The sequence below is a fragment of the Zea mays genome, chromosome 9 (genome assembly GCF_902167145.1).
Source record: "Zea mays cultivar B73 chromosome 9, Zm-B73-REFERENCE-NAM-5.0, whole genome shotgun sequence".
Classification (NCBI taxonomy): domain Eukaryota; kingdom Viridiplantae; phylum Streptophyta; class Magnoliopsida; order Poales; family Poaceae; genus Zea; species Zea mays.
In genome coordinates, this window is record NC_050104.1 from 123,470,590 (window position 1) to 123,494,798 (window position 24,209).

General features: G+C 52.5%; 1 protein-coding gene across 1 annotated transcript; it reads right to left on the reverse strand.

Moving 5' to 3' along the window:
- Positions 1–3,179: 3,179 nt before the first annotated feature.
- On the reverse strand, positions 3,180–4,466 carry EXPB1 (Expansin-B1). Its single transcript, NM_001301581.1, has 4 exons — positions 4,249–4,466; positions 4,073–4,182; positions 3,810–3,994; positions 3,180–3,728 (listed from the first exon to the last, which is right to left on the reverse strand). The coding sequence occupies exons 1-4, from the start codon at positions 4,433–4,435 to the stop codon at positions 3,401–3,403; spliced, it is 810 nt and encodes a 269-aa protein (NP_001288510.1). The 5' UTR covers positions 4,436–4,466; the 3' UTR covers positions 3,180–3,400.
- Positions 4,467–24,209: the final 19,743 nt, after the last annotated feature.

Genomic DNA, 24,209 nt, shown 5'->3' on the forward strand with positions numbered 1-24,209 from the left:
CTGGTGTATCTTTTGATGATCCCACTGTCAAAGAAGCGGCAAAAAACATATATGCAATTGCAGCTAAGCAGAGCGAAGGAACATTTAAGCCGCAAAGGGAGAAAGACATTCTAACGGCTGGTCTCGGTAACCCTGAGCATCCTGGTCGTGTACGAGGAATCTCATCTAAGGAAGGATGGAAGGAAGGATTCGGACCACAATGGGAAGGTCTGTACAAGAAACGTGATCGATACAAGGAAGAGATGGCAAATTATTTTAAGGAGGAGGCCAAGAAAGAGTTCAAAGGCCTGATGTCTGAAATGCTATCGAATCCTCCTCTAGAATTGATGCAGCAATTGGCGATGGCGAGTGCGATGTCTGTTCAACAGATGACCACTCCACATATGCAAATAATTCCAGCAACTCAAACGCCGGCTGCCACCGAGGGTACGACCATCCCAAGCTATGTCGCGTCAACGGGAAATTAGGTCCGCTATCCAGTTGATGACATCACAAGGCCTGTGGCATGCGCACTAGTTATAAGATATGGTATTAACAATCAGCGTACAAAGAAAGTAGCCACAGGCCTTGCGATCCCAGGACGCAAGTTCCATGGAAACAACATTCCAGAAGAATATTGCAGGGTAGAAGTGACGACAGTCGTCCAAGGATACGAGGACGACATGCTTGACATCCCTGGGCCCGAAGGTATCGAGACACTTGGACAAGCTATCAAGAATTTTATCCTTTGGCCTCGAAGGGATGTCGAATTGGTTGATTGGTCGAATTCGTCGCAGGCCCAACCGTCTCCGCCTTCTCAAATTGTTGTTCCTATTGTACATCCATCATCACCTCCTCAAACTTCACATGCTGCTCCTCATCCTCTTTCTGACCCTCCTTCTCCTCATCCTCATGGTGGCCCACCATCTCCGCCACATACATCGCCCTTCAGGGATCCACCTTCTCCACAGCCATCTCCACGACCATCAAAGAAATCTAAAGTTTCTATACCAAAAGTAGTGTCCCCGTTTGATAAGAAAAAGAAGAGTAAATCCACTGCTGGCACTGTTCGTTTTTTGAAAGGGATTGGACGGAGCCTCACGTCAGACACTGTTGATTTGGCCGATCTCGAGGAGTCCGCAAAAAAGGCTGAGGCAATGGCCGCAAAGATAAAGAAGCCAACTAAGGCATATTATAAAAACGTGCCTAAAAATATGTGTCGGGCAGACCACTACTCACTTTTGAGAAACTAAGGAAGGTCCTGGCTAATATTAAAAGGTTGCATGATTGGTACATGCGGGCATCTTCAGTTGGCATCGACACCATCAGTGTTAATATACCAGCCCATGCTTTTATTGGTTCAAATCAAAAGGCCGTTGTTACATTCGAGGATATGTGGTTAATGATGAACCTTCAGAGACTCGACGTGCAACTTGTAACCATATTTGCATTGTAAGTGTCACTCATACTCCACATATATGTGTTATTATTAGTGAGTTGTATAAATTTTCAATATCTGACATGCACGTGTGCGTTGCAGAATGCAACATGATCAGCAGGAGATCCTTTATGGTACCAATCCCAATGCTAGTGCCAGTAAAAGGGTTGGGTATCTCAACCCAATAAAGATATGCGAGGATAACCACACTTTTAGAATCGGAAAAGGCAACGAAACATTACAGGGGCTAACAGACGAAGAAATTGAGGTGCGTATCCAGGATCTGAAGAAGGATTTTGAAGCAAGATACGCCACCTACATAGGACACGCAATGCTTCAATTTCAAGACAGGGAATCCATAGTGGCCCCGTACAACTTTAAGTAAGTGTGATTTTGCATAAATAAAATTAATAATTTCAATACACATGTATCACAAGTTTGATTCGTACAGGGACCACTGGATATGCTTCTTCATTTATCCTAAGGTTGGAAAGGTGCTGGTGCTCGACTCCTTGCACACCGAGCCTTCGGCCTATTCAAAATTCCGCAGCATCTTAGAGTTGTAAGCCTTTTCTATGCATGCATACTTATATCGATGAGAATTGTAGAATAACATGGTGATTCTATTTGAGATCACAGGGCATTTAGGTTTTATAAGCTACATGGTGGAAAGTACGACACGTCCAAAAAAGGTGTGCCACTAGACATCCATTATAACTGGCCAGTAAGTATGTGAATTTATGAATACATATCATACATGTACGTACATAGGACAATGTTGCAACTAAATAACCAATCTCCCGTTATGTAGTGCCACAAGCAACCACCCGGATCGGTCCTATGTGGGTTCTACGTGTGCGAGTTTATGAGAATGAATGGACGATACATCACGAACCCTGGCAAGGTATTATTAGTAATAGTCACGTATGTATTTATGTCATTAAAGATGCAAATGTGTTATTATTGAGTATAAATAGATGATGTTTATAAACTTCCTTTACAGCAATTTCAAAAAGGAAGCCCGGAGAACTTGACTGAAGGTGCATTGTATGGCATAGTTGAGGACCTGTGCACATTCATATTGAAAGAGGTCATTCCCGCAGAAGGGAAATATCACGATGCTTCCGGAACATTAGCTTTGCCAGAGTTTAGAATACTAACAGAAATTAGTAGACTATCTCTTAGCCGAGATAGTTATTAGAGCTTAAGTGAAAACTTTGATGTATATAATGTGTGATGCATACATGGTTGTAAACAAGACTTTGATGTATATAAATGTATGATAGAATTTAATTTCATGTTGCTTTTAGTATCAATACTACATGTTTATCAATATCAATATATATATATATATGTTTGTGTGTGTAAATATATAAATTTCAGTACGAAAATTTAAAAAAAGACGGGAAACATTTCCACTGGCGGCTAAATAAAACAAACCGCTGGCGGTTTTCTTAATAAAACCGCCAGTGAAAATAGCATTTTCACTGGCGGTTGCTTAAGAAAACCGCCAGTGGAAATGCTTTTTCCACTGGCGGTTATTGAATGGAAATGGCGATTTCCACTGGCCCCTAACACTGGCGGCACTGAAAAGCGCCAGTGAAAATGTCTCTAGAACCGCCACTATAGAGGCTGTGTGTACTAGTGATGTAATCAGAGTATCTTTTTCTTGGAGACAGACTATGCATTTCCAAGGATGTAGCAAATTTGTAGGAAAGTAAATGATATGTATATTTAGTGGTCCATATATCGAAACATGCCCTCATGAAAAAAATGCCTCCAAAAATGGCATGTATATTTAACCTTTTGCTTGTTTTCCACTCTTTGGAATTCGATCATGAACCCGAACAAAAGGATTACATATACTAGAATTTGGAAGTCTCAGTAGTATATAAGGTTAGCGGTGCATGCTGCCAACTTAATTAGCTTGCTGCTGAAGGTCCATAGCCCGCTGTGCCGGATGAATCGAAGGGAATTCAAAGTCTAGTAGAATTGGACGTTGGAAGTGTAGACGGCATCGGGTCTCCAGTTCGCCGGGATGACGTCTTTGGCGATGACCTTCTTGCCGGACTCGCTGGTGAGGCGGATGGAGAAGGGGCCCTTGAGCGCCTTGGCAGTGTCCATCCTCCAGATGGCGCCCCAAGAGAGCTTCATGGGCTTCCACTCAGCCGACAACTTGTCCTGGATTTCCATCAGCACGATGTCGCCGTCGTCCGCCACATACTTCACCAGCACGGCCAGGTAGTTGGGGTTGCAGCCCTTCTCGATGTGGAACACGATCTTCTGCCCGGCGGGGTACTTGCATCGCACCCTGCAGGAGAGGAGGTTCATTCAACATGCATTATCTTCTGTCCTGTCCACCAAGATATACGATGCATGAATTACTATGTACCTTCTGAACTCGACGTCCATGATGCCGCAGTGGCGAATCTTGTCGTTGAGCCCGGGCTTTGCCAGGGAGCCGAAGGCCTTGCCGCTCAAGTCGAAGTGGTAGGGAGCGATAGGCTCGTAGTTCATGTCAGTGATGTACACCGTGACTGGATTGCCCGAGCACTCAGGTTTTTCCTTGCATCTCACCTGAAGAGTAAATTAATTAAGCAGTTAGCTAGATATGTCCATGCATGCAAACTAATTAATGCATGCTTATATATGCACCTCGTAGCATGAGCCGCAGCCCTTGCCGTCCTTGAAGATGGGGACGTTGCCGCACGCCGTCATGCCGCTGTAGGGTGGCAGGTTCACGTTCTTGATCCCGCACGCACCGCCTGCGCACCGTTTTAATCGCATCACATTACATGAAGGAGGAGTATAAACATGTATCCCGCTCGTACCGTTGTCAGGAGCGCCGGCACCGTTGGGCTGACCGTACCAGGTGGCCCTAGCGGTGAGCCACTTGCCGTTGTAGTTGGTGGTGATGTTGGGGCCGGGTGGCACCTTCGGGGGCCCGCACGACCCGCCGGCGACGAGCGCCGCAAGGACGGCGCCCACGACCATGATGTTATTAACGAGGGATCCCATCGTCGCGCTCACCTGTGTTATTCGAAATGCCGCTCTGTGTGTGGTTGATAGACGACGGTGCTGGGATAGCTACTTATAGGGAGGACGGGTGGCTCAGCAGAGAGTTCGCCGGCGACGCATGCAGCGGCCGGCCGTTAGCGCCTGACGGACGACGATGCGATGTGCGGGCTTCACGTAGGCCGCTGCATGCTCTAGGGCTGCCCGGGCTTACCGGTGGTTAGTTTATTTCACCATGATCGGGCCTAATCGATCCGCATAAGAACACTGTGACGATCGAACATAATATTTGTCAGCACATCAATACAACTCCTTAGTTAGACTGTGAGCCCCCTAATAAAGCCTAAAAGGCCAAACTCAGGCTCAACACACACTATAGAAGAAGAACATGCATGCTTCCTGATCTGTCCTTTAATAATTTTAGTTCTTGTTTCCTAATTGTTGACGCTTTTTCAGACCAAACACTAACTAACCTTAAAGCATGCGTGCATCGTGGAAGATCTTAAAGACTTCTCTGTGAGCTTGGCAAACCGTCTATTTTAGATCACCAGACTGGACCGTCCATGATGTCCCACAGAGCTCCGGGAAAAAACATAAATCCCGCCTCCCAGGAGACACTACTGGAGACGGCTTCTTTGTCAAGTCCAAAAGGCAGCAAAGAGCCCTCAGTGAACCAAACGTTGGCAACGGTCTCTTTGTCGAGTACTTTCTATCGGGCACTCAGTAAAGTCTTTACCGAGTGCCAACTGGTACACGACAAACAAAAGACATCGTGACGATGACAGAGCCTTTGCTGAGCATCCGAGTTCCTCGCTTAGTGGCACTCGGCAAAGAAAGCTTCTGTGAGGCCCAGTCGCAGTTCCAATGTCGAGTGCTTGGGATGGAACTCGACAAAGGAGCCTAGTTTGCCGAGTGTCTTGGCCATAGCACGCGGTAAAGCAAGTTTCCCTATGTCTATGTATGTTTTTCTACCGAGTTCTATGACCATTGCACTCAGCAAAGGCACCCTTTGCTGAGTGCAATGCTCGTCAAAGTGATCAAGGACCCCTTTTTATTTGTTTTTAATATTTCGTCCAAACAAACATAAGATATTATCATAAACATTGATGCCTAGATGTCCTTCACATGAAATCATAGAACCTCAATGTAGACGGGCTAGGTTTCTACACATAGCGCGTGACAACTTTCATGAAACAATCTCAAATTTTTATTAGAGTCTCTACATATGATATCATGACATGTCAACAAGTTTCATGATTTTCTGACTTTGTTTTTGTTTTATACAATTTTAAAACAACTTGATCACAAGTCCGCAATCATGTTTTGTGAGAATGGTGTTCGAAAATTCTCGCATGTTCCTGAAATAGATCATAACTTGTGCTAAATAACATGAATGTCATTTTTGTATTCACTGTTTTCCATTTTTCAAGTGGCTTGTAGTTCAAATCTGAATTATCCAAAGAAATCCAATTAAGCAAACTAAATCTGATAGTTATAGCAAACACTTTTATAATTGTGCCAAAATTGAACAAATAGGTCTATATATTGTAGAAACACACCACAAAAAGTTTGGGGAAAAAGAAAAAACAAATATACTTTGTCGAGTGTCAAGGAAAGACACTCGGCAAAACATAGGTTTACCAAGTGTTTGCCCAGTGACACTCGACAAAAAAGATATTTTGTCGTGTGTCAACGCCTGACACTCGCGAAGTTAATAGCCATCAACTATAGATGGCTGCTGACGGTCCTTTGCCGAGGGTCGCATTTCGCTGAGGGTTTGACACTCAGCAAAGTCTTCTTTGCCGAGTGTCTTTTTACGCCGAGTGTTTCTCCCTCGGTAAACAAGGTCTTTGTCGAGAGTCTTATTTCGCCAAGACTGGCACTCGATAAAGAATGCTTTGTCGAGTGCTCGATAAAGTGCACTCGGCAAAGAGCTAGATTTCGATAGTGCCAGTAGCTAGATTTCACTATGATGATTGCGAGCTAATCCGTGAGTGAGAAACAAAATGCATAATACTTAGTCCTTGACTCACTCATGTGATACTACATCAAACATTTGCTTGTCATAGATTAATTAGAATAATTTATATCATTTTTAGTCTTCACATGTATAATTAGTTTTGTAGTTATACTATATTTGATGCTCATGATTCATAATCCAACGTACACATGCACTAAGCTTTAGTAAAAAACCAAACACCCCATTAGTCAATGAGCGCAACTCGAAGAATTTAGGCTACGGTTAGCTGATCGTGCATCAACGAATAAGGTCGTGCAAAACACGGTTTTGCATTGTAGACAATACTGTTTGTCGAGAGGAAATTAAAATGAGAAATGTAGATTAAGATGCTGGAGATAGTCTTAGGAGTCATTTGATACTTTTGCTTTCAGGAGAGTCTCCATTTGTTCTATGCTTATGGATGGAGATCCTTACTTGATAGGTCAAAAGAGATAGCAACTTAATTTTTGGGATGGAAAGAGATCGTAGTATGAAGTGGTACATTGCATGCTTTAATAAATTAATTTTAAATATGTCACTCAATTTTTATAAAATTAGATAGCTAATTTATTTAGATATTACCATATAACATCCAAATAAATTAGCTATCTAATTGTGCAAAAAGTTGAATGATATATTTCTAGTTGACCCTTTTGTTGTTAGTATGATTGTTATGTCAAGAGATGAGCAAACAGGAAGACCAACCAATTTGCTTGTCCACCAAAAGCCCGTGGAGAAATTTTCCATGCAGTTCAGCCCAAGAAACATACAATATCGATGATAGGAGAATCGCTAAGAGGACTAAACTCTAATTTAGCAAGTTGTTAAATATATGTTAGGAACAAAAATAACCTTAGTCTACAACAGTTTTCAATTTTTAGGTTATTAAATATTTTTAAATAGGGATATTCATGGTGTGATTGGTGAGCAAAACAGGCTATTGGGAGTGCAAAACAACTCCCCAAGTTTATGGAGTAAATAGGGATATTTAGTAAGTTAGTACATTTAGGGATCTCATTCAAGAAACAGTTGGAGCATGATTTTTTGACGATCGAACATAATATTTATGAGCACATCAATACAACTCCTTAGCTAGACTGTGAGCCTCCTAATAAAGCCTAAAAGGCCAAACTCAGGCTCAACACACATATAGAAGAAGAACATGCATACCTCCCGATTTGTCCTTTAATAATTTTAGTTCTAGTTTCCTAATTGTTGATTCTTTTTCGGACCAAACACTAACTAACCTTAAAGCATGCGTGCGTCGTGGAAGATCTTAAAGACTTCTCTGTGGACTTGGCAAACCGTCCATTTTAGATCACCAGACTGGACCGTCCATGATGTCCCACATAGCTCTGGGAAAAGAACATAAATCCCGCCTCCCGGGAGACACTACTGGAGACGGTTTCTTTGTCAAGTCCAAAAGGCAGCAAATAGCCCTTAGTGAACCAAACGTCGGCAACGGTCTCTTTGCCGAGTACTTTCTATCGGGCACTCAGTAACGTCTTTACCGAGTGCCAACTGGTACACGACAAAGAAAAGACATTGTGACGATGATAGAGCCTTTGCTGAGTGTCCGAGTTCCTCGCTTGGTGGCACTCGGCAAAGAAAGCTTCCGTGAGGCCCAGTCGCAGTTCCAATGTCGAGTGCCAAGCACTCGACAAAGGAGCCTAATTTGTTGAGTGTCTTGTCCATAGCACGCGGTAAAGCAAGTTTCCCGATATCTATGTATTTTTTTCTACCGAGTTCTATGACCATTGCACTCAGCAAAGGCACCCTTTGTTGAGTGCAATGTTCGTCAAAGTGATCAGGGACCCCTTTTTATTTGTTTTGAATATTCCGTCCAAACAAACATAAGATATTATCATAAACATCGATGCCTAGGTGTCCTTTACATGAAATCATAGAACTTCAATGTAGACGGGCTAGGTTTCTACACATAGCGTGTGACAACTTTCATGAAACAATCTCAAATTTTTATTAGTCTCTACATACGATATCATGACATGTCGACAAGTTTCATGATTTTCTGACTTTGTTTGTGTTTTATACAATTTTAAAACAACCGGATCGCAAGTTCGCGGTCATGTTTTGTATGAACAGTGTTCGAAAATTCCGGTCTATTCCTGAAATAGATTAACTTGTGCTAAATAACATGAATGTCATTTTTGCATTCGTTGTTTTCCATTTTTCGAGTGACTTGTAGTTCAAATCTAAATTATCTGAAGAAATTCAATAAAACAAATGAAATCTGATAGTTATAGCAACACTTTTATAATTGTGCCGAAATTGAACATATAGGTCCATATACTGTAGAAACACACCTCAAAAAGTTTGGGGAAAAAAGAAAAAAACCAAATATACTTTGTCGAGTGTCAAGGAAAGACACTGGGCAAAACATAGGTTTGTCGAGTGTTTCCCGGTGACACTCGGAAAAAAAGATATTTTGTCGTGTGTCAACGCTTGACACTCTGCGAAGTTAACGGACGTCAACTATCGACGGCTGCTGATGGTCCTTTGCCGAGAGTCTTATTTCGCCGAGAGTGACACTCGGCGAAGAATGCTTTGTCGAGTGCCCGATAAAATGCACTAGACAAAGAGCCAGATTTCGGTAGTGCTAGTACCTAGATTTCACAATTATATATGATTGCGAGCTAATCCGTGAGTGAGAAACAAAATGCATAATACTTAGTCCATGATTCACTCATGTGATACTACATCAAACATTTGCTTATCATAGATTAATTAGAATAATTTGTATCATTTTTAGTATTCATCTGTGTAATTAGTTTTATAGTTATACTATATTTGATACTCATAATTGATAATCCAATGTACACATGCACTAAACTTTAGTAAAAAACATAAACACCCCATTAGTCAATGAGCGCAACTCGAAGAATTTAGGCTACGGTTAGCTGATCGTGCATCAACGAATATGGTCGTGCAAAACACAGTTTTGAATTGTAGACGATACTATTTGTCGAGAGGAAATTAAAATGAGAAATGTAGATGATTAAGATGCTGGAGATAGTGTAAGGAGTCATTTGGTACTTTTGCTTTCGGGAGAGTCTCCATTCGTTCTATGCTTATGGATGGAGATCCTTACTTGATAGGTCAAAAGAGATAGCAACTTAATTTTTGGGATGGAAAGAGATCGTAGTATGAAGTGGTACGTTGCATGCTTTAATAAATTAATTTTAAACATGTCACTCAATTTTTATAAAATTAGATAGCTAATTTATGTAGATGTCACCATATAACATGTAAATAAATTAGCTATTTAATTGTGCAAAAAGATGAATGATATATTCCTAGTTGACCCTTTTGTTGTTAGTATGATTGTTATGTCAAGAGATGAGCAAACAGGAAGACCAACCAATTTGCTTGTCCACCAAAAGCCAGTGGAGAAATTTTCCATACGGTTCAGCCCAAGAAACATACAATACCGATGACAGGAGAATCGCTAAGAGGACTAAACTCTAATTTAGCAAGTTGTTAAATATATATTAGGAACAAAAATAATCTTAGTCTACAACAATTTTCAATTTTTAGGTTATTAAATATTTTTAAATTAAATTTATCATTTTTAGTTTAAATCATTTTTGTGCACGAGTGCTTTAATGGCAAACAAAGAGATTTTCATGGTGTGATTGGTGAGCAAAACAGGCTATTGGGAGTGCGAAACAACTCCCCAAGTTTATGGACTAAATAGGGATATTTAGTAAGTTAGTACATTTAGGGACCTCATTCAAAAAACTATTGGAGCATGATTTTTTGTTACTAAGCCTATCTGTAGTACAAATTTCTCCACATCATTACTCTATACCACTATTTACAGTCTAGTCAACAATATTCCTTACTCTATATCACGGTCCTCTGCATTCATATTCCTTTATATATTCCTTCTATATCAACTACCACATATTATATTCATCTTAGTCTATCTATCATATTCTTTTTCAAGCTACCATATATAAATTGTGTGTGAACAAAGCCGGTAGCGAAGGAAATAGCTTACGCTTTGTATGGGAGCCATACCGGAACAGGTAGCACACACCACTGCAGACCAATGCTCTCTATATTTGCGTTGGGGGAATTGTAGCGAATGTTGGTGCGGATAGCCTAACACCCTAAATTAAACTTAGAGTGTTTTTTGGAAACTAGTGGAGATGCTCTAACAATACTATCTACTAGACCTCATATCAACAATTTAGGTAAAACAACTAGCTCCAATAGACCTTTTAGTAGATCAATTTATATTCTCCCGCCACTCATTCCTGTTATTGAGGTGTTTGCAATTTCACATCACCGGTAGTGTGCTTCACTACTATGTCATCGGGCCCACAGATCATAGACACAAAGGGACCCACAAATCATAGGCACATATGTATAATAGCAAAGAGGCAACACATGTGGGTTGCAAAATTACAAATATTCCCCTGTTGTCCCCTTACTTGAGTCATATGTCTTTGTCCCCACTTGACTCCACTTGGCACCCGCAGCCTCGACCATCCAACTAAGTGGTCCTGACATCCCCTATCTTTACTAGCGGTGAAAACGGGTCAGATATACTAGGCCGATATCAAATATAGATAGTATGAATATCCATTTTTTAGGATACATGTACAAATACTTTTATACCCTAAACGGATACGAGTAGTACTCGGATAATGTAGATTTAGTTTCAGATCAGATTCGAAGCCAAAACTACACACTAAATATCCAGATATTCGGGTCAGATACGGGTTTCTAGGCTTGGGTACCCGTTTTTTATTTCTCTATATAATAGTTTTATAAAATCATAACATTTGCATATGGACTAAGATGAAGATAAAGTTTGTATAAAGAATTATAGAGCTCGTAGAGTTCTACAACTTTGTAGTACATCACATTTTTGTTTGAACACATCTTCATGTCAAGATCATTGAAATAATGTCTAAATTTATATTAAAGTAACAAACTATACATCACATGTGTAACTTCAATACTCCATAGCTTATTAATAGACTATATATTACATATGTTGGACTATATATCTGTCGGGGACCATAATTAGGGGTACCCTCAAGACGCCTAATTCTCAGCTGGTAACCCCCATCAGCATAAAGCTGCAAAGGCCTGATGGGCATGATTAAGTCAGGGATCAGTCCACACGAGTGACTCGATCACGCTTCACCCGAGCCTAGCCTCGGCCGAAGGCAGCCGATCTCGAGAGACTTCCGTCTCGCCCGAGGCCCCCTTTTTATGGCGGACACATCACCGGCTCGCCCAAGGCCTTGGCTTCGCTCAGAAGCAACCTTGACTAAATCACCACACCGACTGACCAAATTGCAGGGGCATTTAACGCACAGGAGGCCTGACACCTCTATCCTGACACGCGCCTCCGGCAGAGCCGAGGTGACCGCCGTCACTCCACCGCTCCACTGGCCAGTCTGACAGAAGGACAGCGCCGCCTGCGCCACTCCGACTGCAGCGCCACTCGACAGAGTAAGTCTGACAGTCAGTCAGGCCTCGCCAAAGGCGCCACGGCGAACTCCGCCCCGCCCGACCCCAGGGCTCGGACTCGGGCTAAGACCCGGAAGACGGCGAACTCCGCTCCGCCCGACCCCAGGGCTCGGACTCGGGCTAAGACCCGGAAGACGGCGAACTCCGCTCCGCCCGACCCCAGGGCTCGGACTCGGGCTAAGACCCGGAAGACGGCGAACTCCGCTCCGCCCGACCCCAGGGCTCGGACTCGGGCTAGGACCCGGAAGACGGCGAACTCCGCTCCGCCCGACCCCAGGGCTCGGACTCGGGCTAAGACCCGGAAGACGGCGAACTCCGCTCCGCCCGACCCCAGGGCTCGGACTCGGGCTAAGACCCGGAAGACGACGAAACTCCGCCTCGCCCGACCCCAGGGCTCAGACTCCGCCCTGGCCTCGGCCGAACGACTTCCGCCTCGACCGACCCCTTGGCTCGGGCTCGGCCACGGCAACAGAAGGCAGACTCAACCTCGGCTTCGGAGGAAACCCTACGTCGCCCTGCCTAGGGCACAGACCTCCACGTCAACAAGAGGCGCCATCATCATCCCACCCCGAATCGACTCGGGTCACGGAGAACAAGACCGGCGTCTCATCCGGCCAGCTCCGCCAGAGAGGCAATGATGGCGCTCCACAAGCTCTATGACGACGGCGGCCCCTAGCTCTCTTACGGAAGCAGGACAACGTCAGCAGGGACTCGACCGCTCCAACAGCTGTCCCTCCATCAGGCTCCGCCGCACCTCCAACAGCCACGACATCACGCCAGCAGGGTGCCCAGATCTCTCCGGCTGCCACATTGGCATGTACCTAGGGCGCTAGCTCTTCCTCCGCTAGACACGTAGCACTCTGCTACATCCCCATTGTACACCTGGATCCTCTCCTTACGACTATAAAAGGAAGGACCAGGGCCTTCTCAGAGAAGGTTGGCCGCGCGGGACCGAGGACGGGACAGGCGCTCTCTTGGGGCCGCTCGCTTCCCTCACCCGCGTGGACGCTTGTAACCCCCCTACTGCAAGCGCACCTGACCTGGGCGCGGGACGAACACGAAGGCCGCGGGACTTCCACCTCTCTCACGCTCGGCTCCGGCCGCCTCGCCTCTCCCCCCTTCGCGCTCGCCCACGCGCTCGACCCATCTGGGCTGGGGCACGCAGCACACTCACTCGTCGGCTTAGGGACCCCCCTGTCTCGAAACGCCGACAGTTGGCGCGCCAGGTAGGGGGCATGCTGCGTGCTGACGAACAGCTCCCCGTCAAGCTCCAGATGGGCAGTCTCCAGCAACCTCTCCGGCCCGGGACGGTGCTTCGTTTCGGGACTCTTGAGTTCATGTCCTTCGACGGCAGCTACGACATGACACTTCTTCCACCGCCGCGCGACTACGACAATGGCGGCCGACAACCCGCCCGCCGGCGGCGGAATCGACGACGTCTACCCCGCGTGGTGGAAGAGCAACATTCGGGCTCGCTCCGTTCTCTCCCCCGCCAACGGAGGAGGAGGCGGGGCCGTCAAGGCCAGACGGGAGGCCACGCTTCGCCGGCCGTCGAGCGAATCGACGCCCCCGACGCCCCGACGGAAGGCACGCCGGACGTCGACCTCGCGTTCGAGACGGAGGCAAGCGCCGTCCCCCCACGGCACGCTGACCCCGAGCAAGAAGACGACGCCGGCGCGCTCGCGGAAAGCCTGCAGGACGTCGCCCTCGAACCAGAGATGACGGTGCAACCAGTCCCCGATGTGACTACGTCGCTCCACGTCGACCAAAAGGTAACGACTAACTCCCATCTTGCGTCATTTCGACTCGGCCTCAACCCGCCAAACGACCTCGTTTTGGCGGGCGCTCTCATTGAGGCGAGTGCAACCCCACTGAGGTTCTGTATGCGGTCGCCTTGGGACCGACTGACGGACGTCTCGACCTACGGGCCCTCCGGGTCCGAGGAAGATGACGATCCCAGCATCGGTTGGGATTTCTCCGGACATGGCAACCCCAGTGCCATGCGGGACTTCATGACCGCATGTGACTACGGTCTATCCGACCGTTCCGACGGAAGCCGCAGCCTCGGTGACGAGAGCTGCGGCCCAAGCCGCGAATGTTTCCACATCGAGCTAGGGGATCCCACCGAAGGCAACCATCTTGGCATGCCGGAGGATGGTGATCTCCCTAGGCCGGTGCCTCGCGCCGACATCCCACGGGAGCTAGCTGTGGTCCCCGCTCCGGCGGGGGGTTACGACCCACAACTCGAGCAAGTCCGCGAGGCGCAGGCCGGGCTCAACGAGGGAACAGGGGCGCTTGAACCGATCCGTCGGGACGCCGGACAGGCATGGGTGGGCCAACCCCTGGCCGTAGAAATACGTCATCTGCCCCAAGGTCTCCAGCACCGCGTCGCCAACGACGTCAGGATCAGGCCGCCGCCCGCATCCAGCGGGGTCGGTCAGAACCTGGCGACCGCAGCGATGCTCATCCGCGCGATGCCGGAGCCGTCAACCACCGAGGGGCGGCGAATACAGGGAGAACTCAAGAATCTCCTGGAAGGCGCTGCGGCCCGGCGGGCCGAGAGCACTGCATCCCGGAGGCAAGGATATCCCTCGGAACCTCATGCCGCGACTTCCCGATTCATGCGGGAGGCCTCGGTCTACACCGGGCGCACGCGCAACACCGCGCCTGCGGCCCCGGGCCACCTCGGCAACGAGCACCATCGACGCGACCGTCGGGCTCACCTCGACGAAAGGGTGCGCCGAGGCTACCACCCCAGGCGTGGGGGGCGCTACGACAGCGGGGAGGATCGGAGTCCTTCGCCCGAACCACCCGGTCCGCAGGCCTTCAGTCGGGCCATCCGACGGGCGCCATTCCCGACCCGGTTCCGACCCCCGACTACTATCACAAAGTACTCGGGGGAAACGAGACCGGAACTGTGGCTCGCGGACTACCGCCTTGCCTGCCAACTGGGCGGAACGGACGACGACAACCTCGACATCCGCAACCTCCCCCTGTTCCTCTCCGACACTGCTCGCGCCTGGTTGGAGCACCTGCCTCCGGGGCAGATTTCCAACTGGGACGACTTGGTCCAAGCCTTCGCTGGCAATTTCCAGGGCACATACGTGCGCCCTGGGAACTCCTGGGACCTTCGAAGCTGCCGGCAACAGCCGGGGGAGTCGCTCCGGGACTACATCCGGCGATTCTCGAAGCAGCGCACTGAGCTGCCCAACATCACCGACTCGGATGTCATCGGCGCGTTCCTCGCCGGCACCACTTGCCGCGACCTGGTGAGCAAGCTGGGTCGCAAAACCCCCACCAGGGCGAGCGAGCTGATGGACATCGCCACCAAGTTCGCCTCCGGCCAGGAGGCGGTCGAGGCTATCTTCCGAAAGGACAAGCAGCCCCAGGGCCGCCCGTCGGAAGAAGCTCCCGAGACGTCTGCTCCGCGCGGCGCCAAGAAGAAAGGCAAGAAGAAGTCGCAATCGAAACGCGACGCCGCAGACGCGGACCTTGTCGCCGCCGCCGAGTATAAGAACCCTCGGAAGCCCCCCGGAGGTGCAAACCTCTTCGACAAGATGCTCAAGGAGCCGTGCCCCTACCATCAGGGGCCCGTCAAGCACACCCTCGAGGAGTGCGTTATGCTTCGGCGTCATTTCCACAGGGCCGGGCCACCCGCCGAGGGTGGCAGGGCCCACGACGACGACAAGAACGAAGAACACCCAGCAGGGGGGTTCCCCGAGGTCCGCGACTGCTTCATGATCTATGGAGGGCATGCGGCGAATACCTCGGCTCGGCACCGCAAGCAAGAGCGCCGGGAGGTCTGCTCGGTGAAGGTGGCGGGGCCAGTCTACCTAGACTGGTCCGACAAGCCCATCACTTTCGACCGGGCCGACCACCCCGACCATGTGCCGAGCCCGGGGAAATACCCGCTCGTCGTCGACCCCGTTGTCGGCGATGTCAGGCTCACCAAGGTCCTGATGGACGGGGGCAGCTGCCTCAACATCATCTACGGCGAGACCCTCAAGCTTCTGCGCGTCGATCCGTCCTCCGTCCGAGCAGGCGCTGCGCCCTTCCACGGGATTATCCCTGGGAAGCGCGTCCAGCCCCTCGGGCGACTCGACCTCCCAGTCTGCTTCGGGACACCCTCCAACTTCCGAAGGGAGACCCTGACGTTCGAAGTGGTCGGGTTCCGAGGAACCTACCACGCCGTGCTAGGGAGGCCATGCTACGCGAAGTTCATGGCCGTCCCCAACTACACCTACCTGAAGCTCAAGATGTCGGGCCCCAACGGGGTCATCACCGTCGGCCCCACGTACAAACACGCGTTCGAATGCGACGTGGAGTGCGTGGAGTACGCCGAGGCCCTCGCCGAGTCCGAGGCCCTCATCGCCGACCTGGAGAACCTCTCCAAGGAGGTCCCAGACGTGAAGCGCCATGCCGGCAACTTCGAGCCAGCGGAGACGGTCAAGGCCGTCCCCCTAGACCCCAGCGGCGACACCACCAAGCAGATCCGGATCGGTTCCGGGCTCGACCCCAAATAGGAAGCAGTGCTCGTCGACTTTCTCCGCGCAAACGCCGACGTCTTTGCGTGGAGTCCCTCGGACATGCCCGGCATACCGAGGGATGTTGCCGAGCACTCGCTGGATATTCGGGCCGGAGCCCGACCCGTCAGGCAGCCTCTGCGCCGATTCGACGAGGAGAAGCGCAGAGCGATTGGCGAAGAGATCCACAAGCTAATGGCGGCAGGGTTCATCAAAGAGGTATTCCATCCCGAATGGCTTGCCAACCCTGTGCTTGTGAGGAAGAAAGGGGGGAAATGGCGGATGTGTGTAGACTACACTGGTCTCAACAAAGCATGTCCGAAGGTTCCCTACCCTCTGCCTCGCATCGACCAAATCGTGGATTCCACTGCTGGGTGCGAAACCCTGTCCTTCCTCGATGCCTACTCGGGGTATCACCAGATCCGGATGAAAGAGTCCGACCAGCTCGTGACTTCTTTCATCACGCCGTTCGGCATGTACTGCTACGTCACCATGCCGTTCGGCCTGAGGAATGCAGGCGCGACGTACCAGCGGTGCATGAACCATGTGTTCGGCGAACACATCGGTCGCACAGTCGAGGCCTACGTCGATGACATCGTGGTCAAGACACGGAAGGCTCCCAACCTCCTCTCCGACCTTGAAGTGACATTCCGGTGTCTCAAGGCGAAAGGAGTCAAGCTTAATCCTGAGAAGTGTGTCTTCGGGGTGCCCCGAGGCATGCTCCTAGGGTTCATCGTCTCTGAGCGAGGCATCGAGGCCAACCCGGAGAAGATTGCGGCCATCACCAGCATGGGGCCCATCAAGGACTTAAAAGGGGTACAGAGGGTCATGGGATGCCTCGCGGCCCTGAGCCGCTTCATCTCACGCCTCGGCGAAAGAGGTCTGCCTCTGTACCGCCTCTTAAGGAAGGCCGAGTGTTTCGTTTGGACCCCTGAGGCCGAGGAAGCCCTCGGCAACCTGAAGGCGCTCCTTACAAAGGCGCCAGCCTTGGTGCCGCCGGCGGACGGAGAAACCCTCTTGGTCTACGTCGCCGCGACCACTCAGGTGGTTAGCGCCGCGATTGTGGTCGAAAGGCAGGAGGAAGGGCATACATTGCCCGTTCAGAGGCCGGTCTACTTCATCAGCGAAGTGCTGTCCGAGACTAAGATCCGCTACCCACAAGTTCAAAAGCTGCTGTATGCTGTGATCCTGACAAGGCGGAAGCTACGACACTACTTCGAGTCCCATCCGGTAACTGTGGTGTCATCCTTCCCCCTGGGGGAGATCATCCAATGCCGAGAGGCCTCGGGCAGGATCGCAAAGTGGGCAGTGGAGATCATGGGCGAAACGATCTCGTTCGCCCCTCGGAAGGCCATCAAGTCCCAAGTGTTGGCGGATTTCGTGGCTGAATGGGTCGACACCCAACTACCAACGACTCCGATCCAACCGGAGCTCTGGACCATGTTTTTCGACGGGTCGCTGATGAAGACGGGGGCCGGTGCGGGCCTTCTCTTCATCTCGCCCCTCGGAAAGCACTTGCGCTACGTGCTGCGCCTCCACTTCCCGGCGTCCAACAATGTGGCCGAGTACGAAGCTCTGGTCAACGGATTGCGGATCGCCATCGAGCTAGGGGTCAGACGCCTCGACGCCCGCGGTGATTCGCGGCTCATCATCGACCAAGTCATGAAGAACTCCCACTGCCGCGACCCGAAGATGGAGGCCTACTGCGACGAGGTTCGGCGCCTGGAAGACAAGTTCTTCGGGCTCGAGCTCAACCACATCGCTCGGCGCTACAACGAAACCGCAGACGAGCTGGCCAAGATAGCCTCGGGGCGAACGACAGTCCCCCCGGACGTCTTCTCCCGGGATCTGCATCAACCCTCCGTCAAGCTCGACGACACGCCCGAGCCTGAGGTACCCTCGGCTCAGCCCGAGGTACCCTCGGCTCAGCCTGAGGTATCCTCGGCTCAGCCCAAGGTACCCTCGGCTCAGCCCGAGGTACCCTCGGCCCCCGAGGGCGGGGCGTTGAATGTCGAGGAAGGGCAGAGCGGGGCCACGCCAGACCAAGATTGGCAGGCCCCATACCTGCAATATCTCCATCGAGGAGAGCTACCCCTCGACCATGTCGAGGCTCGGCGGGTAGCGCGACGCGCCAAGTCATTCGTCTTGCTGGGCGACGAAGAGGAACTCTACCATCGCAGCCCCTCGGGCATCCTCCAGCGATGCATCCCCATCGCCGAAGGTCGGGAACTGCTGCAAGAAGTACACTCGGGGGCTTGCGGCCACCACGCAGCACCCCGAGCCCTTGTTGGAAATGCCTTCCGGCAAGGCTTCTACTGGCCAACGGCGGTGGCTGACGCCACTAGAATTGTCCGCACCTGCGAAGGGTGCCAATTCTATGCGAAGCGGACACACCTGCCCGCTCAGGCTCTGCAGACAATACCCATCACCTGGCCCTTCGCTGTATGGGGTCTGGACCTCGTCGGTCCCTTGCAGAAGGCGCCCGGGGGCTACACGCACCTGCTGGTCGCCATCGACAAATTCTCCAAGTGGATCGAGGTCCGACCCCTGAACAGCATCAGGTCCGAGTAGGCGGTGGCATTCTTCACCAACATCATCCATCGCTTCGGGGTCCCGAACTCCATCATCACCGACAACGGCACCCAGTTCACCGGCAAAAAATTCTTGGATTTTTGCGAAGATCACCATATCCGGGTGGACTGGGCCGCCGTGGCTCATCCCATGTCGAATGGGCAGGTAGAGCGTGCCAACGGCATGATTCTACAAGGGCTCAAGCCTCGGATCTACAACGACCTCAACAAGTTCGGCAGGCGATGGATGAAGGAACTCCCCTCGGTGGTCTGGAGCCTAAGGACGACGCCGAGTCGTGCCACGGGCTTCACGCCGTTTTTCCTGGTCTACGGGGCTGAAGCTATCTTGCCCACTGACCTGGAATACGGCTCCCCAAGGGCGAGGGCCTACACCGAACAAAGCAACCAAGCCAGCCGAGAGGAATCGCTGGACCAGTTGGAGGAAGCTCGGGACAGGGCCTTACTACACTCGGCGCGGTACCAACAGTCCCTGCGACGCTACCACGCCCGAGGGGTCCGGTCCCGAGAACTCCAGGTGGGCGACCTGGTGCTTCGGCTGCGACAAGACGCCCGAGGGAGGCACAAGCTCACGCCCCCCTGGGAAGGGCCATTCGTCATCGCCAAAGTTCTGAAGCCCGGAACATACAAGCTGGCCAGCAATCAAGGCGAGATCTACAGCAACGCTTGGAACATCAAACAGCTACGTCGCTTCTATCCTTAAGATGTTTTCAAGTTGTTCATATACCTCGCACCTACGCAAAGTTTAGTTGTCAAGGAAGGGTCGGCCTAGCCTCGGCAAAACCCGACCCTCCCTCGGGGGCTAAAAGGGGGGGACCCCCTCTGCGTCGAATTTTTCCTCGAAAAAGGATCTCTTTTTAGCAGGATTTCTTTCGTGCTTCTTGACTACTTTGGAAAGCGGATCCTGGAAACGACGAGGTACACGTAAGCAGCCAAGGCTGACCGAGCCGAGGGACTCCTACGCCTCCGGGATACGGATACCTCACTCGTCCCCTTCTGCGATAAGTAACTTGCGCTCGGATAAAGCGACTCCGTGGACCGAACGAGTCATCACGTTCGGAAGCTCTCCTGCCGAAGCAGTCCTTCAAGCTTTCTCGACTAAGTCGGGGACAGGGCCTCATGGACGGGTGAAAGTACGCGTAAGCGGCAAGGCCGACCAAGCCGAGGGATTCCCACGCCTCTGGGATACGGATACCTCACTCGTCCCTTCCGCGAAAAGCAGCTCTTGCTCACACAAACATCCCTGTTACCGACGAAGTCCAGATGCTCGAAACAGGAGGAAAAAAGGCGCAGCTTCGCAAGTGCAGCGAGGGTGTTTTCTTCTGGCCTCGGCGGCCGCAGGAAGCACACGCTACAAGATGATCGGATCCTGCAGGCTCGGGTCTTCACGCCGAAGGGAGCTGTAGCACCCTCGGCATCGACGATGTCTTCAGCAAAGCCCGACCCAGCCTCGGGCGGCGCCGCAGTCCAGGGGGTCCTCCGGGAATCCGGCCCGAGCAGGCGGCTCAACCGGTTACCCCTGGGGCCTCGGTCAACCGGCTCCCAAGGGCGCCAGCCCGATCCGAGGCCTCGACTGATCGACTTTGGCGTCGGCCCCGCTGACGGACAACACGGCTAGGCTCCGGCCAACCAGGTTCCCATTCTCGAGCCAACTCCGCCTCTGTTCATACTGATATCGCTATCCCCGGCCTCGATCCACCGAAGGGCGACCGAGGGGTCTCTTCAACTAAGCTAGAGGAGCCTCACATAACAAGGCCGAACGGGTCGAGGGATTCCTACGCCTCCGGGATACGGATACCTCACCCGTCACCTTGACACGGGGCAACTCATGCTTGGTAAAGCGGTTCAGATAATCAAACAGGCGAGACCTAGTGCTCGAAAATGAGGAAAAAACACGGCTCCGTGCCAAAATTACATACACGTTCAGGCCTCGACAGCCACAATGAACGAACTCACTGGCATTCGAAGTGCCATTACAAACGGAACTCCGGTTCCCCCTCCGCAGGTACGAACAACCCCACTCCGAGGGGGAAGGCCTGCGGAGCAACGGAAGGCCAACGAACGGCGCGCCGTCACCTACTCCAGCAGTGGCGACGACGGCGACTTCTGCTCCGGGGGGCCGAACAGCGGCAACGCTGACCTCAGGGTGGATGCCGCTGCCAGGAGGCCCCCGCCCGTGCCAAAACTCGTGAGGCAAGGACGGGCAGAAGGCCGTAGAAGTTGGAGGTCAGCCCGTGGCCGGTCCCGGCCGCCGCGCCGGCGGAAGAACCTCTTCCGGCTGCCGTGGCAGACGCCGACGCCGCAAGTGGCCCCGAAGCCACTCGCGGCTGAAGACCAGGCACGCTGCAGCTGCCGGACGCCACGGGCAATGCCCGCTTCTCCCCCCATCACTGAGTGAAGGAGCGGGCCACCGCCCACGCAGGGGCCGACCCCAACTCGGCACTCTCCCCTCCCCGGCCTTGGTGATGAAAATCCTTGAGGCTGAGGAAGGGGCAGAGGCCGCAGCCCGGCTCGCTTTCCCCCACCATCAAGCTGGAGGTCGCCATCTCGGGTGACCGCCGGTGAAGGGGTGCGACCGGGCTGCGTGATGAAAATCCTTGAAGCCGAACGATGGCTGAGAGGTACCAGCTCCCATGGAGTTGCGTTCCTCCAACGAGGAGGCGGAAAGGCGGCGGATACCCCCCATCCGGGGGCTTGGAAGACGGGAAGACCCGACGCTTAAGGGAGGAAGAAGACATGGTTGCCTTACGAAGGGAGCCTCCCTCCTTTTAAAGGCAACTCCCCCTACGTGCGCCCCCAAGCGCCGCGGACCGAGTCTTCTCCAACACGCTCCAAGGCCCTCCCCTGCGACTCGGGGGCTGGGTCCCGCATGTCATGCAAGCCGGCTCAGGGCAGAAGAAGCCAAACCGCCGCGCATGGTGCGCACGACCGTCCAGCGGTTACAGGCGACCCCCCATTTTCGCCCAGACCAACGGGCGGAAGGGGCGGGCAGCCATGCAGGCGGCATGCAACCGCGCCAGATGGACGCGCTTCTCCGACTTCCGACACGCCAGCCTGGAACCCAGGCCCACGCGTCGAGCAACCGGCACGCCAGTTGCTGCATGCAAGCAACCGCACCGCCACTTGTGCCACCATCGCGCCTCTTCGGTTGCGAAGCCTGTGCCACGACTCGAGGCGACCCAACAGCGCCAGACTGGCGCGTCGGTCAAAGCGACCGAAAGTGGGCCAGCAGTAATAGCGGTGGCAGGCGGGCGGGCACAGCAGTCACGTCGTCAGCCAGGCTCACGTCCCATCCTGAGACAGCAAGGGAGCCTCCTCTCACGGCGTGAAGACGGTGCACCCGTGACCCATTCCTCGAACGGATCGCACGCGCGCAACGGCCGCCCCGCCAACCACTCACCCCGTCGCATTAACTCCGCGGCGAGACACGCGGCGCTTCTGGCAGGAGGAGCGCGCGACGCTTCACCTTCGCCGTAATAACCGCGTCAGAAAAGGTACGCCACGTCGTCCGATTTCGTATCCTTTTCCGTTTTCCTCTTTCTCTATCTCTTGCAACAGGGACCGGGAAAGGGGGATACCCCGAAAGGGATCCTTCTCCACGAAGGAACCGGGCTCCGAGCCCCCCATTACTGATCAGGGGTTCGAAGGCTGGCCCCCCGAGGGTTCAACAGTCGCCTCAGATCGCGTGGGCCCGACACCCACTACTGGTCAGGGGTTCGAAGGCCAGCCCCCCGAAGGGCTTCATGGCCGCCTCAGGCTACTCGGGCTCCGCGCCCATTACTGATCAGGGGTTCGAAGGCTGGCCCCCGAAGGGTTCACAGTCGCCTCAGACACCGAGCGAGGGATGACCAGGGGTACGTTCGATACATAACCGAGGCTCGGGCTGCGCTCCCAAGGTACCCTAGGACATTTCCGAGACCAGTGGGAACGATCTTGTAACGGAATCCCATCGGAGGGAGGCATCGAGCCCTCGGACCCCGTCGCCAGGGGACCGGGTCCGGCAAATCACCCGCAGGTACTTTTGGGCGTGCCTCTGGGCCCCTAGCCGACCCCCAACGAATGGGGCACGGACGTCCACTCGGATTACCCGCTTGCAGCTCACCGGAGACACCATGTTCGGTGCCCATCGAGGGTAACATGGCGCACTCCCCCCTCCTCCTTGCGGAAAGGCGACGTAGGGGCGTATGTAAAAAGCCGAGTCTGTCCCTGATCGTCCTCTCGCCCTGTGCAGAGGCTCGGGGGCTGCTCTCGCAAAAACCGGCTCCGGCCAAATCGTTGACAGCGTCAACATACCAGCCCGAGAGTTTGGGCCCCGACCGTGCACCCGGGCTACGGCCAGTTCGCATGAGGGAACGACCAGACCAGCCAAAGTATTAAGACCTCGAAGGAGTGTAACCACTCCTCCGAGGCCTCGGGGGCTACACCCGGCGGGTGCGCTCGCGCGCACCCACCGGAACGAAATGCAACCGAGAAAGGCTGGTCCCCTTGCGAAAAAGTGTGACAAAAGCCTCCAAGCGAGTGCTAACACTCCCTTCGAGGCTCGGGGGCTACTGTCGGGGACCATAATTAGGGGTACCCTCAAGACGCCTAATTCTCAGCTGGTAACCCCCATCAGCATAAAGCTGCAAAGGCCTGATGGGCATGATTAAGTCAGGGATCAGTCCACACGAGTGACTCGATCACGCTTCACCCGAGCCTAGCCTCGGCCGAAGGCAGCCGACCTCGAGAGACTTCCGTCTCGCCCGAGGCCCCCTTTTTATGGCGGACACATCACCGGCTCGCCCAAGGCCTTGGCTTCGCTCAGAAGCAACCTTGACTAAATCACCACACCGACTGACCAAATTGCAGGGGCATTTAACGCACAGGAGGCCTGACACCTCTATCCTGACACGCGCCTCCGGCAGAGCCGAGGTGACCGCCGTCACTCCACCGCTCCACTGGCCAGTCTGACAGAAGGACAGCGCCGCCTGCGCCACTCCGACTGCAGCGCCACTCGACAGAGTAAGTCTGACAGTCAGTCAGGCCTCGCCAAAGGCACCACGGCGAACTCCGCCCCGCCCGACCCCAGGGCTCGGACTCGGGCTAAGACCCGGAAGACGGCGAACTCCGCTCCGCCCGACCCCAGGGCTCGGACTCGGGCTAAGACCCGGAAGACGGCG

What these genes read in the sequence shown, in the direction of transcription:
- EXPB1 (NM_001301581.1), bottom strand. Translation starts at nt 4,435, where the DNA reads ATGGGATCCCTCGTTAATAACATCATGGTCGTGGGCGCCGTCCTTGCG. An exon ending in GCTGCGGCTCATGCTACGAG is followed by an intron (nt 3,995 to 4,072) that starts GTGCATATATAA and finishes TTTACTCTTCAG; the next exon opens with GTGAGATGCAAGGAAAAACC. An exon ending in ATGGACGTCGAGTTCAGAAG is followed by an intron (nt 3,729 to 3,809) that starts GTACATAGTAAT and finishes CCTCTCCTGCAG; the next exon opens with GGTGCGATGCAAGTACCCCG.